We start from the raw sequence: 27,824 nt of genomic DNA on the forward strand, positions 1-27,824 counted from the left end.
CAACCGCGCGACGTGCCAATCACCCCTTTGTCGCGAGTCTCAGCGGTACCAGAGGGGCGAGGGGAGAAATGGGATTTTCCCGCGCGCGCGACGCGTTCCTATTCCGCTCGCAAATCACCGCGAGCGAAATCAAAGGACTGCGTCGCCGCCTAATCGAGCGCGAACTACTACAATCATTAAACGGCTCCGGCGAGGGGGCGGAAAGGGAGTGACGGCGGAAGGGAGGCCGGAAGGTGTTTCGTTTCGTAATTGCACCGCGCGATTTAAATATTTTATTAACCCGCGTCGCGGCTCGCAGGCGCACGTTTACGCGACGTTTACGACGGGACACCGGCGACAAGGATACTTAAGAGCCACACGTTGTTATTACACGATGGTGCGTCGCTTAATGTTAGATTCGACGGGAAGCCGAGGCCTTATCTTGTCACGATATTAAGCAATTAATCTCTTTTGCATATGAGATCGTTAGACGGTGAGAAACACTTTGCGCTGCGCGTTAGCGCCGCTTGTACGCAGTGCCCGGTGCGTACTCCGTAAGCCCCAATTAGCTTTGTGAGAAGTGGAAAGAATGAAGGAACGAGGAAAAAACAATGAGCGAGATTTCATCGCGGAGTTCAAGGCTAGAATCGCCCGCTCTCGAATCGACTATCGGCTCAACTTTTAATTAACTATCCGTCGCGGGATTAGCTCACCGTCTCTCTCTCTCTCTCTCTCTCTTTCTCTCTCTCTCTCCCTCTCTCTCTTTCGCGCTTCTTCCCTCTTTCTTTCACGGCGGTTCTTGAATCGCCATATTTACCGGCCGGTGGACGGCCCTTGGCAAATTACCCGAAAGCAAATGAAATTAAGCAGATCGCTCGCGAACAATTAACGGCGTCGCGTCTGCCGTTGTTTCACTCTCGCGATGGAAAGTTCGACGACGAGCCCCGCGCCGTCGCCGTCGCCGCGGAATCTCTCTCGACGGAGAAATATAATAACAGACGCGGCCGTAAAGAGAGCTAGAATCGCCGCCGATTGTTCTTCGAAATGCGTGGACTCGTTCAGAAAGGTCTTTTGAATTTTTCGATAAAAACGAAAGGCAAAGATCGAGAAGAACTTTCTTGTCAACTCGATACAAATCGACGCACAATCTCCGACAAAGATAGAAAGCACTTTCCGGTCGATATCTGCAGACTGCTCGTCGCTCGGATTGTTCTTCAGAGTCGCTGCACAATCTAATCTTGATAAGCGAAAAGCTTTCCTGCTTCCATATTCGGAAGCTCAAGTCGCTCTAGTTCTCCTCCTCTCTCTCTCTCTCTCTCTCTTTCTCTCTCTCCCTCTTTCGGCGGACATAATGATCCAAATTATCAAACGTCGGCGCACTCTCTCCTTCTGCTTCAGCCTTATTTACATTTTCATTCGTCTCGCGCGGCCGCGACCGTCGTTAGTTTCACGTGATCGTCGACGTCTCTCGTCGCACGCTTAGCGACAATTAAAAACACATTAGTGCGATGCACCGAGCCGCCCGGCAGCTTTCGCTCAGCGCACAGAGAGAGAGAGAGAGAGAGAGAGAGAGAGAGAGAGAGAGGGAGACGGAGAATGGGGGTTCGTCGGAGCTGGCGAAGCAGCAGCGACGGCAGAGAGCTCGGGGGAAACTCCTCGCGGAGGGGGGATATAATTTGATACGTTTACCATTTGGTCTTATTTTTGAGTAATTTCGAGTCGCTCTGGGCGTCTCAGCTGCGAAAGCCGCAGCACAAGCTTCCCGTAATTACAGGCCGTCCGACTCGCTTCTTCGTTCCTCCACGTCGTCCTCGTCCTCATCGTCCTCGTCGCCCTCGTCGTCGACATCGTCGTCGTCGTCGTCGTCTTCTTCTTCTTCTTCTTCTTCTTCTTCGTCTTCGTCTTCTTCTTCTTCCTCTTCCTCTCTCGTTTCTTCTACCCGGCAGAGGACGAGTTAAGCGCATCGCTCTAGGCGATGTCTAGGAAGCTCCTAGGGAACCGCTAACGACGAGACCACGAGACGACGTATCCGTCCCACGATCTCGCCACGGCATCTCGGCAGGATTGCGAGGATCGATCTTACCCAACGTTGCCGAAGATCCCGTCCGGATATGGGATTCTGCTCGCGCGATCGATTTTCGCCTTCTCCGCGCGAGGATTTGCGGCCTCCTGAGGCAATTTATCGTTAAAGTATAATAATTAAACTGCACCCGGAAGACAGAGAGAGAGAGAGAGAGAGAGAGAGAGAGAGAGGGAGGGAGAGAGTGTCCTCTTCAAGTATTTATACGAGCGACGATAATAAACGATTCGGCCGTTTCCGCTCGCGGGGTCGATTATTATTAGAGGGGCAGCTGCAAAAGAGCGCGGATAATTATTTGCAGGCGCGCATTGTCTCGCACTTTCCTCGCGCCGTTAAATACATATAATCCCGGCCGTCCGGAGTTAACTAATTAATTATTGGCGAAACGCGATCGTTACCTCATCTCGGTCGTGGACCGTCGCGGTTCGCGGCATATGTCGCGCATTCAAAATCGCGGAGCAGCGCGAGCGTGATAGCAGTCGCAGTAAGTCACCGCATTACTATTCATTACCCGCGCCAGCAACAACGATCGGCTCCCGCGCATGAGCGCTCCGGTAATGATCCTTTATTCCGCCGCGGCAATTAGCGTCGATCGCACGTACCTTTCCGCGCGGAAAATCGCCCACGCTCGTGTAATCCGACGTATAATTCGATTTAACATCTATCGGATCGCCGCTCATTGTTGCGCGAAGTAGAGAGCAGAGAGGAAAAATTAAGTATCGCGGAATCTAAGGTTTACTTTGGTCGTGAAGTGTATACAGGCCGTTCCAAAATCATCGTGCGATATTTTAATCATTCAATTGGTTCCACTTAATTTTAATAACTTAATGGCTGGAGTCGGAAACACTAATATAAAAATGCCGAGGCATCGGCAATATTTTTTCAGAGTATAAGTTGATAAAAAGTTGGTTGTTACTTGAACTAAACTTCGGGAAGCTAAACGAATAGAAAATTTTAGGGCATACATTTTAACGAAATTCTACAGAAATATGCAACATCGGAAGTCGAAAAATTGCGACAAATAAAAAGTATAAAGTGCCTCCTTTCGAAATTTTTGCATCAAGATTGTCGATTCTAATCGACCTTCAGAATGTGTTAGTGAAATGTTGTACCGTAGAGTTTTGTGTGACAGCTTCTCTGTATTATGTATTATAATATGAAAAAACTGTATAGATATATAATTTAATATATAAATAATCTATAAATAACAAGATGAATCAATTTATGCGAATAAATATTCACGAAAACATTGGGCAGAAGTAAAAGCAGCCGTATGACAGCGCAGGGTTGATGCTGCGTTTCTTCGGGTGAGCTCGCCGGGATAACGTGGATTACGCCGGATTACGCGGATCACGGAAACGGACTGCGTTTTCGCCACCTCGAGATAGCGCTGATTAATGTGTCTATTCGCACGCGATCACCGCTTCGATCGTGTCAAGGATCCAACCTTCGCCGCGTGACTCGCAGGAATGTGCTCGCACATGGAAGCGCGTCTCTGCTTAAGCAGCACATACTCGCCGCGTACGCGACGTGCTCGTTAAACGGTTCGTTTCGCGATTCTTCCGCGAAAAGTCCAAAGAACGCCCAGCGAACACACCGCCGCGCAGCTCGCGATGACGCGAGCATTCGTCACCACAGAGTTTGACGTTCAGACCGCATAGAAATTTCTTTGAGCTTTCTCGAGAAAAAATTCACCGTCTCCTCTCTCAAACGTGAATTCCCTATCTATTGGGAGTACAAATTAGTTCGGTCCGTTTTTTTGTGTTAAAAAATGTATTTGTTTCAAAACATGAATGAATGAACAGATCAATTAAAGTATTTTCCATCGCTGGCTACTACTTTCTCCTATTTCTCAGGCAATTTTCGAATTCCATCTCGAAATAATGACTCGTCTTTTAAGGCGATCCAAGTTTGGAGCCAATTTTCGATTTCTGCGAAAGAAGTGAACCGGTGACCTGCCAAATCGTGCTGCATCCTTCGGAACAACCAGTAATCAGAAGGAGCAATGTCCGGAGAATACTGCGGGTGCGGTAAAACATCCCATTTGAGCGTTTCCAAATATTTTTTTACGACTTTTGCGACATGAGGCCGAGCGTTGTTATGAAGAAGAATAACTTTATCATGTCTTTGCTCGTATTCCGGCCGTTTTTCTCGCAATGCACGGCTCAGACGAATCAATTGTAGCCGATACCGATCGCCCGTAATGGGATCTTCAGGTTTCAGCAGCTCATAGTAAACAACACCCTTTTGCTCCCAACCAGATACAGAGCATGATCTTCGAACCATGTATGTTCGGCTTTGGTGTTGATGTTGAGGTCGATGGCAACAATTGACCGGGTTTGGCGTAGTATTTTTTCTTCTTGGGGTTGTCGTAGAATATCCACTTCTCATCTCCAGTTACAATCCGATGCAAAAAACCTTTTCTTTGGTGTCTTTGAATCAGCTGCTCGCAAGTGAAAAATCGCCTTTCAACGTCTCTCGGTTTCAGTTCATAAGGCACCCAATTTCCTTGTTTTTGAATAAATCCCATGTCTCTCAATCGTACGGAAACGGCTTGTTGAGTCACTCCCAATGATTCTGCAAGCTCCTCTTGCGTTTGACTCTGATCTTCTTCGAGTAATGCCTCTAATTCTTTGTCCTCGAATTTTTTTGGCTGTCCAGAGCGAGGCTTGTCTTCGACACTGAAATCTCCATCCTTGAAACGGTGAAACCATTCCCTACATGATTTATCAGTTGGAGCAGCGTCACCATAAACTTCAACAAGCATTCGATGGGCTTCAGCTGCACTTTTCTTCCAATTAAAGCAGAAAATTAAAGCCTCCCGCAAATGCTGCTTGGTTAACGCAAAATTCGACATTTTCAACACTGTAAAAAGCAAGGTTTTTGTATGAAACTCAAAGCGATATAAACTGAATATTATTGGCAGATGTCTAACCTCTCTGAAACCGCCAAAATCGGCAGTCACTATGAACCATTCATAACAGCCGGAGCCATCTTTTGAAAACGGACCGAACAAATTTGTACACCTAATAGATTCGAAACAAAAATACCACGAGAAGTCGCCAACTTTTTTTTTCGATAAGCAACGTTGAACTTTTTTATGGTATTAAATAGAGAATTTTAATTTCACAACTATCATCAACTATTTTCAACAGAATGAAAAGTATAAAAAGATAAAATTCTAAACTAAAACTAACCAAAATAAAGTTCCAATGTGAAATGAAGACTAGAAAGGAAATATTGGCGAAATTTTGGGTTGCCCGCTTAGAATCGCGAATTTCTGTCAGATTTCTGCTTAGATTTCGGACTGGACGAAATCCCGCGAAATTTTTTTACGCGGGAGAGGACGTGAGAGAGACCGAGGCGAATTAACGCGACTCACAAAGTTATCATGCTGATTCTCTCCTTCTGTCGCGGGCGAGTGAGAAAAAGTGCGGTAAATGGCTCGCTGGATTTTATCGGGAGTATTTTTCGCGAATTCTTTCGCGCGCCTCGAATCGCGGAAGATATGAATCACACGAGGATCCTTCGCCGTGACGGAAGGTCATCGCGAACGCGCTCGCGAGTGCAAACCCGCTGCAAGTCTCAGCCGCAAAGATTGCTAGCGGTTATTTTTGCGGCGCAGACGCGGAATGACTCATCGAACGATCGCGATACCGTCGGTCGATGCGTTTAACCCACTTTTAGATCGCGCCCTTCGACCGACGTTGCAGCGGAGAATCTACGACGCTCGGAAATATGAGAAAGATACACACGCGAGTTCGATAGAACATAGGAGTATCAGCCGACTTATTCAAGCTATCAACCTGTCAGTTTCAGTCGCGCGGAATCCTAGCGGGAATTTCGCGCGACGCAAATGATACGATTCACCGACGAGCCGCTAGTCGCGTGTACGTTTATACACCGGTTACTAGGTGTAACCTACTGAGCGTGACTTATTTAGATCACTTTGCGTGCTGACGCTGTAATTTAGAAGCCGCCATAAATAATATAACACGGGGACGCACACGCGCATACGCTAATTGACGCTCGAGATCGCTGTGCGAAGACGACGAGGTCGGAATTGCATTTCGTTTCGATACTCGTGTCAGATAAAATTACGCATTATCAAGATGCAGTAAATCGTAGGGCCTGCTTTACGTGTATGCTGCCGACAGCAGTGTTTAAACTGAAAATTTATACTAAAGGATAAAATTTATAAGCGATATTTTGTATTAAGCTTCTCTGAGATATTCAATCACTAAGGATCATAATAATTAAGGCTAATCAAAGCCACGCAAGAGGATGTCGGCAGCGATACTTTTTTTCTTTACGAGAGAATAACAACGTCGGCGATAATAAGAGTACATAGAATCGGTAGACGCGATAGAACGGCGGCCATTTGCTTCATAAGCGTTTGTTAAAAGCCGAGGAAAATCTTGACACGTGCGATACATCGTCGACACATTATCTTCCCGTAAAGAAAAAATTATTCGCTATCAATGTCTTTGTAGTTTATATCGGCCTAAATGATAAATTATTAGCGATTAAATAAAATTTATACTTTGGATGTATATGACATTTTTATATTATTTATAGTTATTTTATTAAAGTTACATTTACACAATACGACTTTACTTTATATAACAAAAGCGATTGATCTAAACAATTTGAATTGAGTTCAACGAATTCAGTTTCAAGATTGTGTATGACAAACTATCGCTTATAGCAAAATTTTGCAAGGGATGCTTAAATTTTTCGTTTGTGTAGAAAAAGCTCGAAATTTACTTCAATAATTTACGAGAAGCTGACACAATACATTACTGATTATATTTATCGTCTAATTTATTCAACTTTCCATTTGAGATAAAATTATTCATATTATTCAGTTGAATCAACTTCCTGATGATTAAAAGAACATTTTATATTTGTATCATACATAATAATTACATTTCGGTTTTGTTAATCTTTCATCGTTGATTAAGTTTCATGGAAACTTAATCTAAACGTCTACATTGTCGACTTAATTCGTTTTTTATTCAATTCGATTCGATTATGCAATAAATCTTGTCTAACCTCAATTTGTTTATCTAATGTCCTCAGAGCAACGCACATACCACGAGAGAAAAAAATGTTTGGTACATGAGACAAAAATAGCGCAGCAAAGTAATTGTACCCAGAAAGTCCATTTTTGTAACAAGTGCTCTACGTATGTAGAGCCATTGATAATAATTTCATATATCGCAAGCTATTTGCTCTTCGTCAGGCCGAGACACACAGTCGCTGCCGAAAATGACCAAAATTCACAGCGAGTTTCTTCTTCCCTCTGCGTGCGGATACCGAATCTTCCTGTGAATTTACGCAAACACTCCCCTTCCCTCACGGGCAACTCCGTGGCGTTTCAACTTTGCAATTGCGCCTCCATAACGCCTCGTCGGCGAGACGATCGCGTTGTCGATCGCTGGAAATCGGATTAACACGCCTTAACGGAGAGCGAGAGAGAAAGAGAGAGGTATAGTCACGCATCGGGAGAGCCGCGAGGGAGAGCCGCGCTCGCTCGCGCGAGGCGATGTGGCGATTTATCGTCCCGAGCTTTCCGCTGAAGCATCTCGACTGACTTCCGGCAGACTTGGCTATCGGCGGATCGACATCGCTCTTTCGTGGTAGAATACTCAATTACCTGGCCCCGAGTTCCCGCTCCCGTGCACCTTCTTTTGCCTCCCCCACCCCCGGGGCAACCCTTCGCTGGGCATTTTTCCTTTTTCTCGCCGGAACACGCACGATCGGCCGGCTGGTCGTATACGAATTCGCGGGCTCTCTTTCTTTCTCTCTTTCTCTCTCGCGCGTGCCGATTAAGTTTATCTTCTACGGCGGCGGGGAGAGACCTCCAGCCAGCCGGACGACGCGGCGTTGAACAATTAATTAATCGTTAATAAATCGCAAGGCTGCCGTTCCTCTGGCCGCTCCGGACTGCCTACCCGCGAGAGAACTCAATGTGGGCTTTCGCTTCTCGCGTAATTTAATTATACCGCTTTAATATGTCGGCCGGTGAGTTACGCGTTCTTACTCGTCGCCGATTCATATCGCGTTGATTCATTATTTAGATTCAACACACTCTCGGCCTCCTTAATGATATGCTCGTGAACTTTATTATGCTAATGCCCCCGTCGACCTCCTCCTCCTCCTCCTCCTCCTCCTCCTCCTTCTCCTCCTCCTCCTCCTCCTCCTCCTCCCCCCCACGTGTCACTCCCGTCTCGCTGTGCCCGTCGGTATGCGCGAGGTTTCTTTCTCTCTCGCGCCGAGATCCTGGCGAAATTTCACGGACCACCGGACACGGTCTGTTTCAGGTCCCGACATATCCGGATTCCTGCTCCAGCCCTTTAGGAAACCGAAGAGAATAAGGACGGCCTTCAGCCCGAGCCAGCTGCTGAAGCTGGAGCACGCGTTCGAGAAGAATCACTACGTCGTAGGCGCGGAGAGGAAGCAGTTGGCGCAGGCGTTGTCGCTGACAGAGACGCAGGTGAGAAAGCGCGAGAGAACGACGGAGAAAGGAAAGAAGGAAAGAGAACACGAGGCGATAGATGATCGCTGCGAAAATAGATTGAAGCCCGAATGACTCGCTATTGTGTTCTTACTATTTCGATATCTGCCTTGCGACGTGCCAATTATAACAATGCAATAACGGGATACGCGTCGTGGGGATTATTAAACTTTTAACAAGATCAGAGGTCGCGAGCGACGATCGATAATTGGATATTATTTAATACACGAGAGAGCACGTCGTCTATTACCGACGAGCAAGATCGGTAACGTGAAAATAGCAGGCGCGATTAATAAAGCGACGTCAGCGGCGGCTCGACATCAGCATTCCCGGGACGTGTTAGGCAACATTGATACCTGCGCCGTGAGAAGAGCGCGCGACGAGACGTCGCGGTCTCACACGAGAAGAAGATGCATTCGCATGACGCAGCGCTCCTTCGTTGTTTCCGCTGTTCGTTTCGCGGCAATGATCGCCTCATTTGCACTTGGTTCGCGCGCGTGTGATACACTCTTGTTGATTCATAAAAAAGCTATTACCGTCGCGGCCAGATGACATTTTTTGGTTCAAAATTCTCTAGAGACCTGAATTTCCTACCGATTATCGACACCAATGGATGAGGTTGACCCTGAATAAATTCCAAAGAGATCTGCCTAGCCGAAATTTTGAAAAAATTATCGGTTCAGGGTTCATGGGTTTAAGGTTTGTCTTAAAAGTTTATCGTTTAAAATACATTGTCTTGGGTTCGACCTCAATGGATTCGAGCCTATGGATACTAAATGCGAGAACTTATAATCACCTTTTAGAAAACTCAGAATTTCACAGCTCATCATTTCAGCCCACATTGAGAAAGAATTAAGCCACATGGACCCAATAAGTAAAAACGTGGAGAACACTGAACAAAACATCCAACCTTAACTTGATGGTCCATGAGCTGGTCCAAAGTTTATAAACCTCAGCTCATAAGCCATCATACAGAGATAGAAAGTATCTTTCATAGTTTCAATCCGCTGTGAATACGCTATTAGATAGAAATAAGTGTCGAACAATGAGTATTTCACAAGTTTCTCGCGTTTAACGATAATTTTTCCTCCTTTGGGGCTCTTTTGGGGCTAGTAATTCGAGAATAAACATTTTTTTAATTCTGACGAGATAGATCTCTTCGGAATTTATTCAGGATCAACCTCTCATCCATTGGTGTCGATGATCGGTTGGAAATTCAGATCTCTAGAGAATTTTGAACCAAAGAATGTCATCTGGCCCCATTGTGTGGTGGTGCGATGTGTGTCCGTTGAGACACACAAAGGCCCGGCGACGTAACGAAAAGGAAGAAGAGGAGCAGAAGAGAAAAAACCGCGAACGGGACGAACAATCTTTCGTCGGTGTCAACATCGCGACTACCGAGTTTGTAATTCCCTGTGAAAAATTACGCGAATTTATATAACGACGCGTTTTGCGTTTTTATTGGACGTTGAGCGAAAGCGAACAGAGTAAACGGCTTCGCCAACGGCTTGCACAACGTATTCTTTCGAAAACCCGTTATTTCAATCGTCGGCGGTTTCGACGGTTAAACGTTGACGTTGACGTGAAAGCAACACGTTGACGTTGATCGCACATTCTTTGAAGTTCTTCGAGTGGAATTTCGCTCGAAGAGCAGAGCCGAGCCACTGGAGTTGCATGATTTTCCGTCCTTAAATTCACCGAGTAGATACTTTTGCTCGAAATGAAACGATGAGTCTGACGTGCCTGACGTCGTCGATCGCGGAACATTAATGTTACGTAACTGTGGCTGAAATTCGGAGAGTACAGAAACTCAACTAACGATTGACTCACAAAAGCTTAACCGGCGATTGAGTTAGCAGATTTATCAGACGGCAAGTAAGTGTGATCCGAGACGCGTATAGCACTAATCTCGCTTCATTGGCTCTCTCTCGGTCGTATGATCGATTTTCTAAATGCGATTAATTACACTTTGCACGTAAGTTAATGAGACGCGGTAAAATCAGTGTGGTCAGCGATCGCCGGTGACATCGTCGTGACATTCAGCGTGTCGAACGAGCGAATTGCGAATCGCCTCTTCATCGAGATTTTCCTCGACTCGCATTCTTGGTTTTACCGATTGCTTATTTTTATCCTCCTCTCTTCTTCCCGTCGCCTCGTTCCTCGTCCTCTTTCAACGTTTCATCGAATGACTCGCTTTTCGTGAGAAAAGCGGCACAGCGTTAGACATCCTAACGAGCGAGTCGATGATTTCGTTCACTTCACTCGCTCGTGCAAAAACTATCAGCCGTTATAGCGCGTGTATATACGCGCGGGCTAATGCACGGTGTGTTTCAACGGTAATTTTATACACGGCAATTACATAACGCACCGGACGCGACGGATTAATGCAATCCGTCGGTAGTATTTATTAACGACATCATTGATATTTATTATCACCGTGCCCGAGAGTGTCGGAATGCATTAATCTCTCGTTAATAATACTCCGCGGTCGGACGCGCGGGAACCTCCTTGAACCGCGAGAATGGCGGAAACAAAATCGCACCAAGATCCGAGCAGAGTTAGCTGGATTCCGCGAGCGGAGTCGCAGGACTTAAATTACGCGATGCAGCAAATGCCGACGCATCGTCCTCATTATTGTCTTCGAATTCGAGTGCGCTGCGGCCGAGAATACGGCCGAGGAAAACGGGGCTCGCGAACGAAGGAGAAAATATTAAACGACCAAATGACGCGTTCAGTTCGAAGTCGATGCGAAATGGCGGTAAAACAATCGGAATCTAAATCGCTTTGCCGTGTTCATGAGGAAAACTTTTTCTTTACACAGCTAATAAATCTACGTTCGCGCAAACGTTAATGGCGTCGGCGAGAAGGGAAACGTGTGAGCCCGAAAGAGAAATAGAGAAAGGGAGAGGGAGGTGGAGAAGAACAGACTGTCGCACAAGGCAGCAGCATAATGAGGGGATTGATATGCTAATTCACGCCGCCGAAGGGGTGGCCGCGTGTCCTTCTCCCGACACGATATTTTTAGTGCGCGCACACGCACCTCGGCGAGCCGCGCGCAATCGCGCGCGCACGGCCCAGATGCGCTCTATGTGCGCACATCACGCGCACCCGCCGCGTTGCGTATTCCATGGGCGCAACGCGCGCCAAAAAAGGGCGAGATGGGCTGACAGTATCGGGAATTAAGCCGAGAGGGAGATAACGGAGAGAGGGAGAAAACGGAGAACTACCGTGGCATGGAGGCCATCTTGGGCGCCGCCGCCGCCGCCGCCGACAGGACTCTCCAAACAGGCTTCCGCCGCGTTCTCCTCTTCGTCCTTCTCTCCAGGCACGTCCCCCGACTCTTGTTGCACGTCGTCTCGCGACTGTGTCCCGCAGAAAATATCGCCGTACCGCCGCGTGACGTTTCTTTTCTTGCTCGTGTCCTCGCGCGCGCGCGCACTTTGTGAGGCCGCGAAATTCGAGCGCGCGCGCGCGCGGGGGCTTGCGATGGAATCCGAGACTCACCCCTCGCTTTGTGCGCGATGTGAGAACTCTCAGGCCCGGTCGCACCAACGGTATTTTGGTTTCATGCGGGACTTAAATATGTATCTGTCTTGAAAAGAAAGGATAGACTTACGTTGAAGTCTCGCTTGAAAACAAAATAATGTCGGTGCAACCGGGCCTTATTCCGCTAATTGTCATTCTTCCGAATAGCATTTTATGTTACATCTTGTGTGTAATCGTTTATTGGTGTCACTCGTATTGTTTGCATTTATATCAAACTGAAAAAAGTACTTGCGGTCCTCGGTGATTTTTTTTTGGAGATTGCTCAGAATCATTGACGTAAATCTAGGAGGACGTAAATCTAATTGGAGATGAGGGGAAGTTACGATATATTTCACTGCAATTTCTTCGTGTATATCCGGTTTGGTTCCAGTTTGCGCTGTAAGAGTGACGTTTGCAGTCAGCTGGGATAGTGTTTGAAAAAACTCATTATATCAATTTATTGTAAGTTGCCAATGCACTGTACGATGTATGCAAACAAAGTGAGCCTGATGCGCCGGACAGGCGCTCATTTTTTCTTCGACCTTGGAATCCAGAAATGTTATCGTCATTGCGCAAATCCGTATCTGTAGTAGTTTACTCAATATACAACAATATAAAGAATATTATCACATTAGCGCTGAAAGAAGACTTTGTGCGTTGCACGCAAGTCATCGTATAATATACATAACATAAAAACACATTTCGAAAGTAAATGTATTTACTTCAGTAGTAAATTTATTTATTTAAATTTAATTATTTCAAGAACGTATATTTCTATTAAAGGAAATCCTTCGTCGCACACGACATCCCTATCGAGAACAATCACTTCCGCAAATTTCCCGTCAAGATATCTTTCTACGTCGATAGTCAGAAAACGAAAACTTTAGAAGCGAACACGCAACCAAGAATAATCAAAGTAAAGATCTGCATCGTATACTTGAAAGCTTCAATTTTTACTTGGTTATTCTTTCGTTTCTAATTATAAAATAACACATATCCAAGAGCAGAGTTATTCCCCGTGATGGGACTCTGGGGGCGTTGGACGTAAGCGGGAATGTTAAAGTACTTTCGTTCACTCATCGAAATCAATCTAATGCGGCGTAAGGTCGAAGTACGCCAAGGAAACTGAGCACATGTAGGGAAGGTACATACAATGTAAAGAAGACACGGACAAATGACACGGGCGCTATCGTGTCGCAAGAGAAAAGCCCTGGTCACTTGGTGATGCAAATCGTCCGCTGCAGCGTGAATAAGATAAGCTGAATGGTAATTCGGAAAATTTGTCGCGCCAGCAGCGCGGCGGTCTCGCAGTTTCTTGTTTTAACTGTGAGGCCAACTCGCGCGTAAATGCCTATCGAGGGAAACGCGACCACCCGAACGAGCAATTACGCACAAATCCGGCCGACACTCCGCGTCATTAGGTATTCGCGCGGTCGCGAGAATAAATAATAATACATAATCCCAGCGCGCGACTTTGTGACGTTAAATGCGTCTCGCATGAGGAGGCAGCGATTTGCGAATAAGCAGTTGAGGCTGCTTTTCCTCTCTTTTTCCCTTCTCCCCGCTTTTTTCCGGCGAGAACCGTTTACTCCCCGCTCGTGGGCGTCGTTAACAAGGCGATTGCTGGAATTTCACGCTTCCAGGCAAACTCACGCCTCCAGTTCGACAATCTCTCTTAGACGCTACACATTTTTCTCTCTCCCTCTCTCTCTCTCTCTCTCTCTCTCTCTCGCTCTCTCTCTCTCTCTTTCCCTTCCTCCCCCACTCAATCTCTCTCACTCTTTCTTTTTATTTCGCACGTCACCGCGGGATTCGCTCGAATACATCGAGGAACGCCGAGCCCGGGGACTATTAACTGTACTTTATTACGTGTTGCCTTCATGGACCGCGACGACGTGCGTCGTTAATAAGGCGCGAATATCCGCGTGAAATTCCAAGGATCGGCCGGGGCCCCTTCGTGCCCCGCGGATCATACGCTAACAAAGTTTTCGTACGCGGGACGTATGCGCAAATATAAGTACCGGCTTGCACCATGTTAAAGCGTGTCCGCATTTTCGCCACGCATGTCGGTGCTTGAGTTCGGCTAATTTAGCGGTCCGAAGCAGCAAGAGTCGCGGAAATCCGAAGGAAAGAAATGCTCAGCGTCGTCACTTCCAGCCGAGAGAACGAAATTGTTCATCTCGCTAGGAATCGCGATCACTTTCGGCTTCAATTTATTCTTTCTGTCGCTTCAAAAAAAAAGTCCCGGCGGCAGCGATGTATGCGCACGTTAGATCCTTATCGTTAATACTGTAGCGGCGCGTACTGCAAAAATAATTTTCCGACTATGATTAATTCATCATGCGTTTCTAATGCCAAACGCTTTTCTCCCCGACGAGTGATTGCTGCTGTGAAAGTTTTAAACAGTAGGCAAGAGTTGCGAGAATACGGCGACATTCAGCTGAATCTCTCGAGAAGATTTTTCGGAAAAATGGAAATTACGTTTGCCGACTGCAATGATTTCATCGTACGTTTATAATCATAGATACGAAACGCTGCTCGCACAGCGAGCAACTGCTGCGTGAGTTTCGTCAGCGGAGAAAATATGTTATACGCGATTAACACCCTTTCCCCGCTGAATTAACTTCCCTTGAGAAAATTATTAAAATATTTGGTAGTCCTACGTTTTTTAGGTCGCTGATTACGAATCTAAAGTCAGATTTGCAAAATTCAAAATGGCGGACTCAATATGGCAGTTATGATGTACAAAATTAGTGAAAATTCCAATTATTATCAAATAATGACCAGGTCGTAATAAGAACATATGATTCTAGACGTAGGAATCGGTCGAGCTGGAAAAAATTTATGTGGGAAAATGTTCAATACTGCACATTTATGCTTACTAGAGATTAAACATTCATTTTTGAGTATTCATTTTTGAGAAAATAATATTGATAGTATGGATAAGATGGAGATACAGAATGAGAAAACTAGGAAAATAGAACTAAACGGTGCAAAAAAATCAAATCTCGACCGTTTTGGTAGAAATATTTGTTTATAAAAAAAATCTAACCTGCAAAAAGATACTGAAAAAAATATATGTTTTTGTACAACATCAGAAAAATATTTGGTGAAAATTTCAGACCTCTACATTCAAAACTCTCCGAGGAATCGATTTTTCCCTAAAAAAAAGTATCTTTTTTCAACTTTGATTTGTTATAAATAATCACAAATGAATAATTGGGTATGAAAACCTATTGGAGTATGGTGAACAACTATTCAGTTATCTGGAAAACTCAAATTAGTTATGTATAGTAAATAACCCCGATTAGTTTTTTAAAATTATGTGATTTACAACGTAAAATTGAATCAAGAAGAGGTGGGAAATATTCTTTCCACTAACAGTGAGAGGGTTAGCCGATTTCAGCCGAATCTCGAGGGAATCTCCACACTTTTTTCGGAGAGATCAGAAAATGAAGTTTCCGATTGTTAGCGTGCATTTTTATACTCGCTAACACCGAACACCTTTTGCCTTCTCGTCGAGTAATTGCCGTGAGAGTTTTAAGCGGGACTTAAAATTATGCAACACGCGATTAAGCGCGGCTCGGATGAGCCTCGAGGGGATTTTTAGACTTTCGGCAAGTTTGGCTGCGCTCGAGGGAAGCCTCGAAGCACGGCAGAGCGAAATCGCGACACGACGCGACGTCGTGATGGCCGCGTGATCGCGATTCGGCGACTCGTAATGTATTCCCAGGTAATTGCCGGTATAATCGCACGCAATTAGAGCTCTAATGAGGGCCACCGGGTCGCGTGTAACGCGCGTTCTCCTTATGAATCTTAACAAGCGCGAGAACAGCCGATGTGTGTGCGTGCCCGCGCGCGCCCACACGCACGCACGCGGCGACGTCGGTCCGCACGCACGTACGCACGCACGCACGCACGCACGCACGAAAGCCGAAGGATATAATGTAACTGCTAATTACGCGCCTCTCGCGCCACGCTGATTGGCTTCCGCGGAGAAGGACGCGCTGGAGGGACACGGCTAATGGTGTATCATCTCGATTTGCATAACTGCAGTCGCTCAAGGAAGCCCGCTTCGGCGGCAGAAACGAACGAGAATCGGCCGATCGACGGCCGATCGAATTGAATATGCGTCTCTCTCCCTCGTTCTCCCTCGTTCTTTGTGCCATTCGCGTTTTTATTTTTTTTTCTCTGTATTATTTTCGCAATTGACTATCGCTGCTAACTTGATTTGTATTACCTGTGGAGATAACATCCTCAGAAGTGTTTCCTTAAAACGACCGTAAAAGTATCCATCTACCTCGCGCTTTGTGTCTGACAACAAATCTCCTTAATCCTCGTGTTTCGCGATGTCCGGTGGCGCGAGAAGGGGAGGGGAGGCGGAGGTAAAAGAGGGACACGACCGTCCGCTTGGAATCGGAGTCCGCATCGAAAGAAATCGCGGGGTTATCGTAACCGCTGGATTGCCGTGCTTTGAGCGAGAGAGATGAGGTCGCGGGTTTACGGCTGGACCATGGCGGGGAAGGGAGGTGGAGGAGAAGGAGGAGGGGGTGGAAACGGAGAAGGATCGGGGGAGAGCGAAGGGGGCGGCCGCGCGCTGCAATTAGCAGTTAAGCGGGCGTACGGCGGAGCGTAATTGCGTTACGCAATCGACACGCGCGATACGGTATACATCGTAGTGGACAAAGGAGAAAAATTGGACGATAGCGGCCATCGAATGCGAGCAGCTCGGACAGGTGGACAATGGCCGACAGCGGTCTCCTCAAGGCTGCGGTAACACGGCGAGGTAACGCGCGATCGCGCGCGCGGGTTGTTATCGCACAAGCCTTTAATTTACGTCGTATCTTCCTTTACATTCGCGACAGAACAACATTGTTGTTCTTACTCGTTCGGCCGATGTCGGTGCGTGCGCGCTCGCTCGCTGTCGAGCCACCTGCGAGAGAGAAGGGAATCGAACCGAACTGACTTTTTTCGCTCGTTATTAACAAGCGCGATTATTAATCGTCGCGATGTCGACGTGCGCGTACGCGATTTTCGTCGTCGTCGTCGTCGTGCCCCGCCGCTTTCCCCGCGGTATTTACAATAACGTCGGTGCGTGACGTTAATTACCGGCCGTGAGAATTTATTAGAGAAAGCACGCCGTGCGTTTCGCCGGGACGAGGCGGCTCGTTATTAATTTATTGTCGATTACGGCGACGCCGTTATTATGGGCGACGCCGGCGTTAATCATGCCGGCGCGGGTCCATCGTCGGTATCGACTCCGCGGATTTATCATTCTCCCGATGAAAACGAGTGATTAATTATCGCGATTGCCCCATCGGTATGCGGTGGCGCGCGGCGAAAAGAAGCGAGCGTTAGAGCGAGCGCACGCGCGCGCGAGCGCGGGCTCTATTTGAGACTCATCCGGATCATTAATCTCGCCATTAACCCCGCGTGATTCCTCTCCTTTTTCCTTCTCTCTCTTCTTTTGTCTCCTTTCTTCCGAGGCAGGGCGAGCGGTCGGAGCGATCGTCCTCGTCGTAGCGTATTTTTCGCGACCACGCGGTGACTTTCGTTTCTCAAACGTGCCTTCTTGTCCTCTCGTTCCCCTCCTCCCTTCTCCTCCTACTATCAACGGAAATGTCGTTATCATTTTTTTCCGATTCCGGGTGTCTCTTTTTATGTAAATGTAAGAAAAGGGAAAGTCAGAAGGAGGAACAGAGACGCGCAACAGCAATTTTATTAGCGCAACGCGAACCGCGCGCGCGCGCGCCGTGGAATGCGCGGCTCGTTTTCTTTCACGCGTGTTCCCGCGCTTAATGAGCGGCTGCATTAGAGTATTGACTGCGAATAGAGCCGTACTTACACGAGCGGTTACGTTATCGTGGAAAATTGATGCCAATCAAGCGACCGGACTGCCGTCGATCTAACTAACGATCGCTCGCGCGCGTACAGGCAAGTAAGCGCCGCGCGTGTTACGTTAATTACATCGACTTCCGCACCGAAAATCACGATTTCGCGGCGCCTCGATGTCAATCGCGATTGGACGACATTTGTAATCCAAATTAATCACCCGAGTGCACGATCGACAGAATGTTTTAGCGATTATCTACGTCGAAGGCGAGAACTCGGTTCGCTCAAAGTTGAGCTCTCCCTTGCGATTGCGTTACGTAATGTATTGATATCTCGTTTTCAATAAGCAAGTGGAACGTTTCATTCGTCATTTAGCATGCGTCGTGTTTTGTATAGATTGCATTGGCGCGTATCGACTCTCAGATCAATTTCTATTTGTTTGCTAGCTCATTCTCAGCCACTCCCTAGCTCATTTCTTCTCCTGATATTCGAACTCTGAAAGCTCAAAGTCTTTAAAGAATCCTTAAAAGTTCTAAACGTCAAAATATTCGCATTTTTCGTCGATCGTGCCGTCTCTTCGCTTATTGCCTGTTTCTGCTACCAAAATACGTAAGTTAGAGCCGATGACAAGCTCAATGTTCGAAATTTTTTCGACCAAGTAGCGACAAGTGAACAAGTCAGGCGGTCGAAAATTTTTCTTTCAGCGAGTAATTGAAATTGATATAATTAAATAGACGATCAAACATTTGTAACTTTCTACGTTGGGCGAATATTTATAGAAAGAGAATTTACAGACGATGTGAAAGCAGTTTAAACGAATTAAAAGTAAGATATGATATTTTTACTTATATTAATAATACATTTATTCACTTACATATTTATTAACTTACTTATCAGGAACACATAACGTTATATTGCAATATGGAACAATATAACACAATGAGTGATGGTCAATGGCTTAATAAGAAAAATATATGGAGTGAATAAGAGAGTGTTAACCTTATGCGATCGTTGCGATTCAACAATTTTTAGTTGAAAATGTCAGATTTCGGCCTCAAATGGTTAAAGACAAGTGCACGGGGAGCCTGTACACCTACTTTAGAGTCGATCCTGCTCTGCACGAACAAGGTCCTCTGGTGCAGCACGTTGGCATCGATCGAAACTACATCTCTCAGGAATCGCGCCCATTGTGTCTGGCTAAAATCCGTGTCAGATCTGAAACCGAAAGCAACTTTTCTAGTCAGACATATTAGTCTGTCTAAAAAGTTCTCGACCTGACACATACATGGCATTAGAAACTGTCAAACTATAATTGTATTGGAAAGTGGTATCCCTGACATAAATCCATGTAAAATTTTATTCGATCTGTCAAATCATTCGAGTAGTAGCACCAGTTGAAAAAGCTTTGTGCAAGATGGGTGCCGCATTTGCTAACAATTGATCAAAAACGCATTCGAATGCGTATTTGGATCGTTTTAAGCAAAATAAAATGGATTTCAAGCGTCGTTTCATGAACTGTTGATGAAACTTGTATCCACCACTATACCACCAGAGCGAAAAGAACCTTCCGGAATCACACTTTAATGATGGTACTGAATTATTGGCAAAACGTTGGAATAAATGTATTGAAGTTTCAGGAGATTATATTGAAAAATCAAACATATTTCACAGCAAAAAGAATTCTCTTTCATTGTTAGGCTGAGAACTTTTCAGACTGCCATCGTATGACGGACGTCGATGTATCAAGCCGAAATCATTAGCTCAAAGAACAGTGTGTGTTCCTTTTACTATCGAAAATGAGAAAATGGAAGATGGCGATTATCCTCAGGATTCGAGGATGCCGCTATCGGCCAAGATAATTACGAAATAATGCGCGCGTGTCAAGTAACGTGTTTCGATTCGGAAAAATCGCGCGCGATATCTCCCGATATGTTTATTTATATGTACGTGTCTATTTTTACATACACATATAATTGTTCCCGAGGGCTGCGTGACTCTCCGTCGGCGGACACGCGGAGGTGCACCGTTACTGTTGTCTGTTCAGTCGTGAAACATTCTTTGTTTCGCAATATTAACGCCTTTTGTAGACATTATCTTCCAATACCTAATTCCTTTTTGGCATTCAAATCGTCGAAACGCATAATTCCCCCGCAATGACAGCCGTTCGTGATAATCGTTTTAGGCTGAGTTCCATTTAACGATCGCGTCAATACGGCGTACGTTTCGTTCCTGTTTAGCATTCAGTCAGATGGACAAGGATAGAATAATGTTCGCGGTCGACGCGATCGGCAAGTGGGACTTGCCTTTAATAAGCAACGACTCGCATCGAGATCGAGATAGTCTATCGGCATCGCGAGAAGGAGGCAACAATGAAAGAGCATGCCATTTTCAACTCAGTGGGTATTTACATTGTACATTATTTTACGTTACTTAATTCCTTCTTGAGACTTTAATCTCTTCAAGCAACGATTTAATAAAACGAAAAGAAAATAATACAGTTTTTAGCTAAAACAAATATGTAACACCTATCAATCGCGTGACGAGATTCCTCTTTTTCTCGTGGAATCTTGCAATTCTTTGAACGTTTATTCACGATAATGTTCGTGTCATTTTGTCGACAATGCTCAATACGAAAAAAAAAAAATCGAACCGCCAAAATATTCAATTCTTCTATGACATGACAGTAACCGCTTGCAGTAACCGTGAAATAAATAGCAACGTCAAGATCGAGATAGCATCGCACGAAAGAGGCAACAATACGATAACGTGGCCTTTTACGAACGGATTCGAAAACGACGGGAATTCGCGCGCCGTCCGTCGGAAGTGACGTACGCTCGACTCATTCGACGTCGTCGTCGTCGTCGTCGTCGTCGTCGTCGTCGTCGTCGTCGTCGTCGTTTGGGAAACCCACGGACGAGCGAGCGGCCGGCAAATAAACGCTCGTGCGCGCCGAGCGAAGTGCCGGTCGCCGTTATTTTTCCGCGGAAGCGTAAAAATGTCCTCCTCCCGGCTAAAGATCGTTACAGCGCACTTCGCGAGCTCGCGGAGGGTATTATTAACGGCAATAATTAACGACGCATTGGGCACATGGCGCGGAAAGAAGGTCGCCGATAAATCAGACTTTGTCGCGCCGGTCGTTCGCCGCCCGCCTGTCCGCCGTTTACAAAATAATCGTCGTGCTCGCAGCGAGCGAGTCCAGTCTGTAAATCATGCCTTTAACTGCTCCTTATCAGCGGTGCGCGAACGGTGAGCGAAAACGAGGACGCTCTTTCGCATTGTCGAAAAGCCGTCGGGACAATGGTCGGCAATGGATCGCCGTCGCGTCGCGTCCACCGCGGGGACCAATCGCGTTTCTCGGCTTCCGCGAGAGAGCCGATTTAACGAGTGAACGTTTGCTCATCCTATTTTCGGCCTCTATATTCCATTTAACACGCTCACTTAGCCATTCTGCCTGCGTCACCTTATTTTGATTGTATTAACCTATAATTTCGTTCAGATATTTTCTAAAACAGCTACAAGTGGCGAATTATACGTTTCCCGCGGTCCGCGCTGAGTTGGGAACTTTAGTTTCTGTGTAAATTAAATGTACACATTATATCTAATTATTCACACTGATTTCTTCAGAATCTATAAATGTCAGATGGTTTAGGCCAAAATTAGGGGCAAAATGTCGACTAGAGGGTGCACATGGTGTACGTTACGCCTGTAATAAATAAGGAACGTTATATTTCTGAATGAATTTTCGCTCTGCCATGTGCGATATATCTAATTACGTCACTATCTTTAAATCTCTTGTATTATTCCATTGCCTACATACCTTGATTCTGAATTTCATATGCATTGTGGGAAAACTCCGAGCGCTTGTCTTAACCCCGGAAAATTAAATTCTATTCTTCTTTCTTGCACCTTTCATTACACGGGAAGTGACCGGAGCCAAGATTGAAGCGTTTGTTATATATTAAAGTGCGAACAGACGAGTTTTGTTGAGTTAAATTATTTTGATAATCGGCATTAAATATTTCGTGACAAGAACCAAGCGGCGTTCGGCTCTTAACCGCACTCGCTCGTCGACTTATAATTTTTTGCAGCCAGCGTCTTTCGCGTACATACATTTTCAATACTTTTCGTACGACATGCTCCGTGTCAGCAAATATTCCGTGTCGGCAAATATTTCCGACATTCGTCCGTCCGCTATCGCGGACGGCGCGTCGCGCCCCGCGTATCCTCATCGAAGTCGTCGCGGAGGAAATAAACGGCGCCGTATATCTCCGCGTCGCAAATGTACGGTAATACTCACCGCGACATTATTAGCATGTCACGCTGTATATTGCTGCGGTAATTTGCATCCACGTGCGCGTTCTTGGTGGGCGACCGCGACGCGCCCACCCCGCAGACGACCCTTTTCTCTTTGCAGCGTAAAAGCGATTCGCGGCGCGCGATAACTGATTCGCGATCCTCACGGTCGCGGCGTCCTCGTCCTTCCCGTTTCTCCTCTTTCCCACTGTGACGTTCGTTTGTTCCATTCGATTACTCAACGTTTGGCGGAGAAACCGAGGAAGGAACGGCGACGGCTCAATCGCCGCCTCCCTTCCCCTCGGCCACCTCGTCTTTGTGCCCCGTGTCCTTGCTTCATTAGGCGCGCGATCTTAAATCGCGCGCGCGCGCGCGCGATTGTAGTCGTCCGCGCCATGCGGCGGACGCGTCTCCGCAATTTACGAATTTACGGCTCGGTCAATCTTATCCCGACGCGATCTAAGAATATATTGTTATTATCAATCTTACGTTACCGGGGCGAACGCGCCGTCGCCGTGCCGCAGGCGCGCCGTAAAATTCGCGTGCGCGTGTGCGCGGAATCGTAAACGCTTTATTATGGAGCGGGTGAGCGGAGCGGAGGGCGCGGTTAGCCGGGAACTTCTGTTTCCATTGCGAGAGCCGAAGGAGAGACACTTAATGAGACCGACGGGCATACTCGACGTTGTTGAGCGCTCCGCGACCGACGCGATTACTCCTCTCTCGAGGGGCGACATGCGTGAAATGGATATTTCTAATCAATTCCTCGCCGTGATTCTCGCGCTCGGCCGACGCGCCGAGGAAAGACGCGTATCTGATGTTGAATTGCCATCGATCGACGAAAGCGACCCAAAGCAGATTAAGTTTGAGTCTCAAGGACTTGGTCAAATTTCTCTTTGAATCGAGGCGATTGGGACGTGACAGAAACGGATACTGCGAATATTCCAAGTGCAACGGAGAATTGAAGGATTCTTGTCTGTCGTAGGCTAATCGGATGATGAAAATCACTCCTTATTCGGCGAAGGAAGAATTACAACGTTTGTTAGAATTACCAGAACGGCCAAAATGACTTGTAATCTCTTATAAAAGTTGCTTGAATTTTCGCATAACGATGCGTTTATCATTTTTGACGGACGTTGGAAAACATCAGAAAGAATAAGTATAATAGATACTTTTATAAAAAAAATTAGGTAAACAAGTCTTTTATAAATTTTATAAATGAATACTTATATAAAGCGTTTTTCCAACAATTTTTAATCGCATTAAGATCGTCGGTAATTTTAGCGTTAATACGGTGAAGTTAACTCAAAAGTGAATATATCCATTTACTTTGCTATTGTTACGATAGCAAATATATCTGCACGCGGTCGAATTTGAGTATATGTATTTTAATATTTAAATTCCTAGCTAATAAATATATAACACACCAAACCCATAGCTTTAGATTCGAGCTAAATTGGATCGCAGAAATCATCTATTTTTTTATCACTTTTTTTATTCTCTAAATTTCTTGGAATGAAATTTCACTCGAAACAGATAAAAAGTGCGAGCACTTTCGCTCGAAGCGAAAATGAAAATATGCCACTACGAAATCTCAAAAATAAATGTTCCATGCTCAGAATGAGTTCTAATTCCATATGAGCGAATGTTTCGATCAAAAATTAAAATGAATACCTGTGATGGTGAGATGCATTAGATTTACCCTTCAATCTCAAGTGAAAGTATTCACTCAACGATTCCGAATTCAGTCCATATGAGTCAAGAGTCACCTAAATTCGAGTGAATCTGCAGTTACTGTACCTTTCGAGTGAAATTTCACTTCAAGAAATTCAGAAGGTACATTGATTTAATTTACGATGTCGATGACTTAAACAAGGAAAAAGATCCACCGATAGCGGGGCATATTTTTCGAATCTCCTAATGATCAAATGATGTAAATTTAACATTACGACGACCTTAGAAGAGCTCGTCAGCTTTGCGTATGCGAGCTCCACCTTCGCGGTATGACGCCAGGAAGAAGAAGGGCTGTGCACGCATCGCGCCAGATATATCGGATGACAGCGCGTGCTTTATTGTTAGTCCGACGACGACACGTCTCATTATGCATAGAGAATCCGCACGCGGCCTGCATAATATGCAAAACTTCTTCCATTACCGTCTGCGGCGAGCGTAATACGCCGGGTCGACGAGTCCGCGATCGGCCGGGAATAACAGCCGCGTTATTATACGGGCGTATGCTCTTTACCTGTCCTGCCTTTTCGTGATCGTCGCCAGGATTTCGATGTGTAACGGAACGCGAGCGATTTATCGGCACTAAGGACGAGCACGGAGTGCAGCTAGTTGGTCGTGTCAGTACGAGTACCGGTACTCCGTTCGAGTGCGCAAGTTATTGTACGAATTTTGTAAGCGTATATGTGTGTGCATATAAGCGGCAAGATACTAAATTATAATTAGAGTACAACTGCCGTGTTTAAGCTCAGAACGAATTTCATTAGCGCTCCTTGTTTGCTCTCTTTCTCCGATCTGATATCCGGAATTAAAAATATTTTTAATGGAATCTCACATGTGTTTCTTCCGTTACATAAAACATTCTCCTCATCTGCGTACATGCGAAGACAAGGTTGATGAGAAGAAGTGTATACTTGAAGCAAATGTTTCATATTTTATCTTGATACATCCTGGTATAAAAATCCAGTATTTTGCTTTTCGTTGAATTTATCTCGCCTCCAGAAAGAAAAATAATAAAAATAAATAACTAGACACTCAGCTATCAGGCTACGCGAATATCCGGGTACTTGGAGAAATATCTGAGCATCCAGGTACCCGCGTAACGTTCACCAGACTCAACGCTTAGACACTGCCTAAGATACCATTGACTTTTATGTAAAATTATTATATATTATCTTAACACGTCACACAGTCGTTTGTGCTGTAAGCAAGTTGAACGAAATAAAAATTTACTCACCCAAAACAAAGTATTCTATTTGTAAAGTGATTTTTCCCATAGTCTCATATTCTAAGCAAAGAAAAAAAGGACTCCTCTTTCGATAAAGCGATTAAAATGAACCACTGATCTAAAATTTATTAGATATTATTCTGTTTTTCTCTCATTTCATATAAGAGGGTTTCCTCTTGTATCAATTAATTTTCCTCTTGTATGAACAGGAATATGTTGATTTGAATGTCGGCTTCTTTTGTTCAGTCACATTCTACCTCCAGACATGAACGAAAAAATGACCATATGCTCATGGATCAGAATATTTGAAATGCTTTCTTAAAAAAAAGTATGTGTGTTGCTGTAACATACAACAAAGATAATTTACCCATATTTGGTCAAATATAGTTTATAATCTATTGCAAGAAGTTGAATAATATATTCTTTCTTTTAACTATGTTTCATACAATTGGTTTTGATGAACATCTTTGTAGCTATGAAGTTCATAACAAAACTGATTGGAAATTGGTTTATTATGATAAATTTGTTTCATTCGTGCCTACTTATTGTAGAAGTGGAGCCAGAAGTACATCTACATATATGTTACTTTTTACTATACATTATAATAATTTTTTCAAATTAACTATTATCAGTATAACCAGTAAGAATAAAATACAGTAAGAATAAATAATAATCCTCTTAAAAAAAGATTAAATAATCTCTATGTAAGAGGAAATTTATATTAAAATCAATAAGATTTGTACTACACATATATAATCCCATTAACTTTAAGAGTAATATGTTTATAATATTTTCCTCTTAATCTTAAAGGAATCCTCTTGAGGCCATATATAGGAATAAAATCCTCTAAAATTTAGATGATTCCGTTTGTTTTGAAATTACTTTTTTGGGGTGTTCCGGTAAAGTATCTCTTCTCGTTGACTTCACTTAATACATTTATACATTAAGATAAGACGTAATAAAGAGACATGATTCTATTAAAACTATTTCCATTCAGGACATTAACCGGAAATAGCTAACAAGAAGAAAAAAACACTTGAGTACAGGCGTTACACCTCAATCAAAATTCAATATCTCAGCAAAATACACACCGGAGTCGCCACTGGGCGTATGAAAATCGCGCGTCCATTCCGGGATAAAATCGTAATTGGACAAGTGCACACACACTCAGCCAGGACAGCGCAGAAATCGAGCCGCGGCGATCGAGCATGCAGCGCGACGGGCGTCTCTGTCGCGCGAGACGTGAACGACGCCTTATAAATCGTCATCGACGAAGGCGTGCGCGCGCGCGCGCGCTCGTCGCGCCCGCGACATCGATATTCCGCTTCCACCGGACGCAGCGATAATTTGAAGCAGCGAGACGCCTCGCCGCGGGCTTGTCATGCAAAGTGCACGGCCTGCCGTCGACGTTGACGAGATAGCGCAAACAAACGTTATCGGCCCGTAATCGGCGCGCCGCGTTTAATCGATCGGCCCGACAGTCGTTTAAATCGAAAGCCGCCGGTGCGCCCGGGCGCGCTTATCGACGCTCACGCGCGGCGTGTGACAATAAAATTACGCCGACACACATGCAGCGCTTATCCCGCTCGTACGCCGCGCGCGCCGGTCCTATCGCGTCGAACAATGGCTAATTAAAACGGGCGAATTTAAAGTCCCCCCCTCCCGCCCGGCCCGGTGGTGGCCCGCGGAACATTAATTCGAGCCTTTAAGGCGACACGTCGCGACAGTCGCGCCCCACGGCGCGACTTATCGCTCGCCTAATTGCGCGCGGTCGTATTTCACGGCCGGCCGAGTGTTTATCAATTAATTCCTACGAATTATGGACGATCAGAGCCGGAGCGAGCGGCCGGCCGCTCGCCTGCCAGCCGGCCGGGCGTTCCCGATCTGATATGAGCGCTGCGACCGATATTTAGATCATGAAACCCGTAATATATATCGCCGCGCGGTAAGCCCTGACGTTCGGTTTAATGGGATTTTAAGGACGATGGGAAATCTGTCGGGGGACGCCGGTTTAAGCGCCGACGCTGTTTTATTATTATGCGCCGCGCGGGTCGATGTTCCTTTACAACTTTGTTAGGCGCGCATTCGCGCGAGCGCGAGCGCATCGTAAATTAATAATAATCATACGGAAAGCAATTAACGGAGGTGAGCGACGGCGGAGCTAACGACCTCCTTCGCGCTCATGTCGTCTCCGTCTTGCTCGCACGGCGAGGATCTTTGTGTCGCGATTACTTTATCTCCTGCGCGTATGAAAGAGCGCTGATAAAACGATCGTATCGTGTTTAATTTAACGCACGCGGATATTCCCGCGGCGCAATCAGGGTCTTGCGTTTGGTGTCACGCGCGTGCGTACCTCGTAGCTTTTCCGGGAGGAGCAGCCGCGGAAAGTTGTCGGAGCAAGTTGAATTGCAAATCGGCGAGACGCTCAAAGGACTCCGAAACGTGGAAACGCGAATAATAACGATTCGAGCGATCGGCGGGAGACGATAGCCGTCGGCGCCCGGGACCGATTCTCTTTCTCGTCCTCGTCGCCTCGTCGAGTTCGAGGCAGGACGGAGGCTCCTCGGTTTTCTCGTCACGATCCCGCCATGTCACTGTCGTGTGTGCGTCGCCGACTCCGTGCGCATACGTACCGTCGACTG

At 45.8% G+C, this 27,824-nt stretch overlaps 1 protein-coding gene across 1 annotated transcript in view; it reads left to right on the forward strand.

Moving 5' to 3' along the window:
• The window catches only part of LOC105185047 (homeotic protein empty spiracles), a 56,392-nt gene that overhangs the window by 15,058 nt on the left and 13,510 nt on the right, over nucleotides 1-27,824 (forward strand). Inside the window, exon 2 of the mRNA XM_011144266.3 lies at nucleotides 8,386-8,558. Within this exon, the coding sequence (XP_011142568.2) occupies nucleotides 8,386-8,558 (173 nt within the window). The remainder of the gene's footprint in view (nucleotides 1-8,385; nucleotides 8,559-27,824) is intronic.

This window comes from Harpegnathos saltator, unplaced genomic scaffold, assembly GCF_003227715.2.
Source record: "Harpegnathos saltator strain DR-91 unplaced genomic scaffold, Hsal_v8.6 scaffold265, whole genome shotgun sequence".
Lineage (NCBI taxonomy): Eukaryota > Metazoa > Arthropoda > Insecta > Hymenoptera > Formicidae > Harpegnathos > Harpegnathos saltator.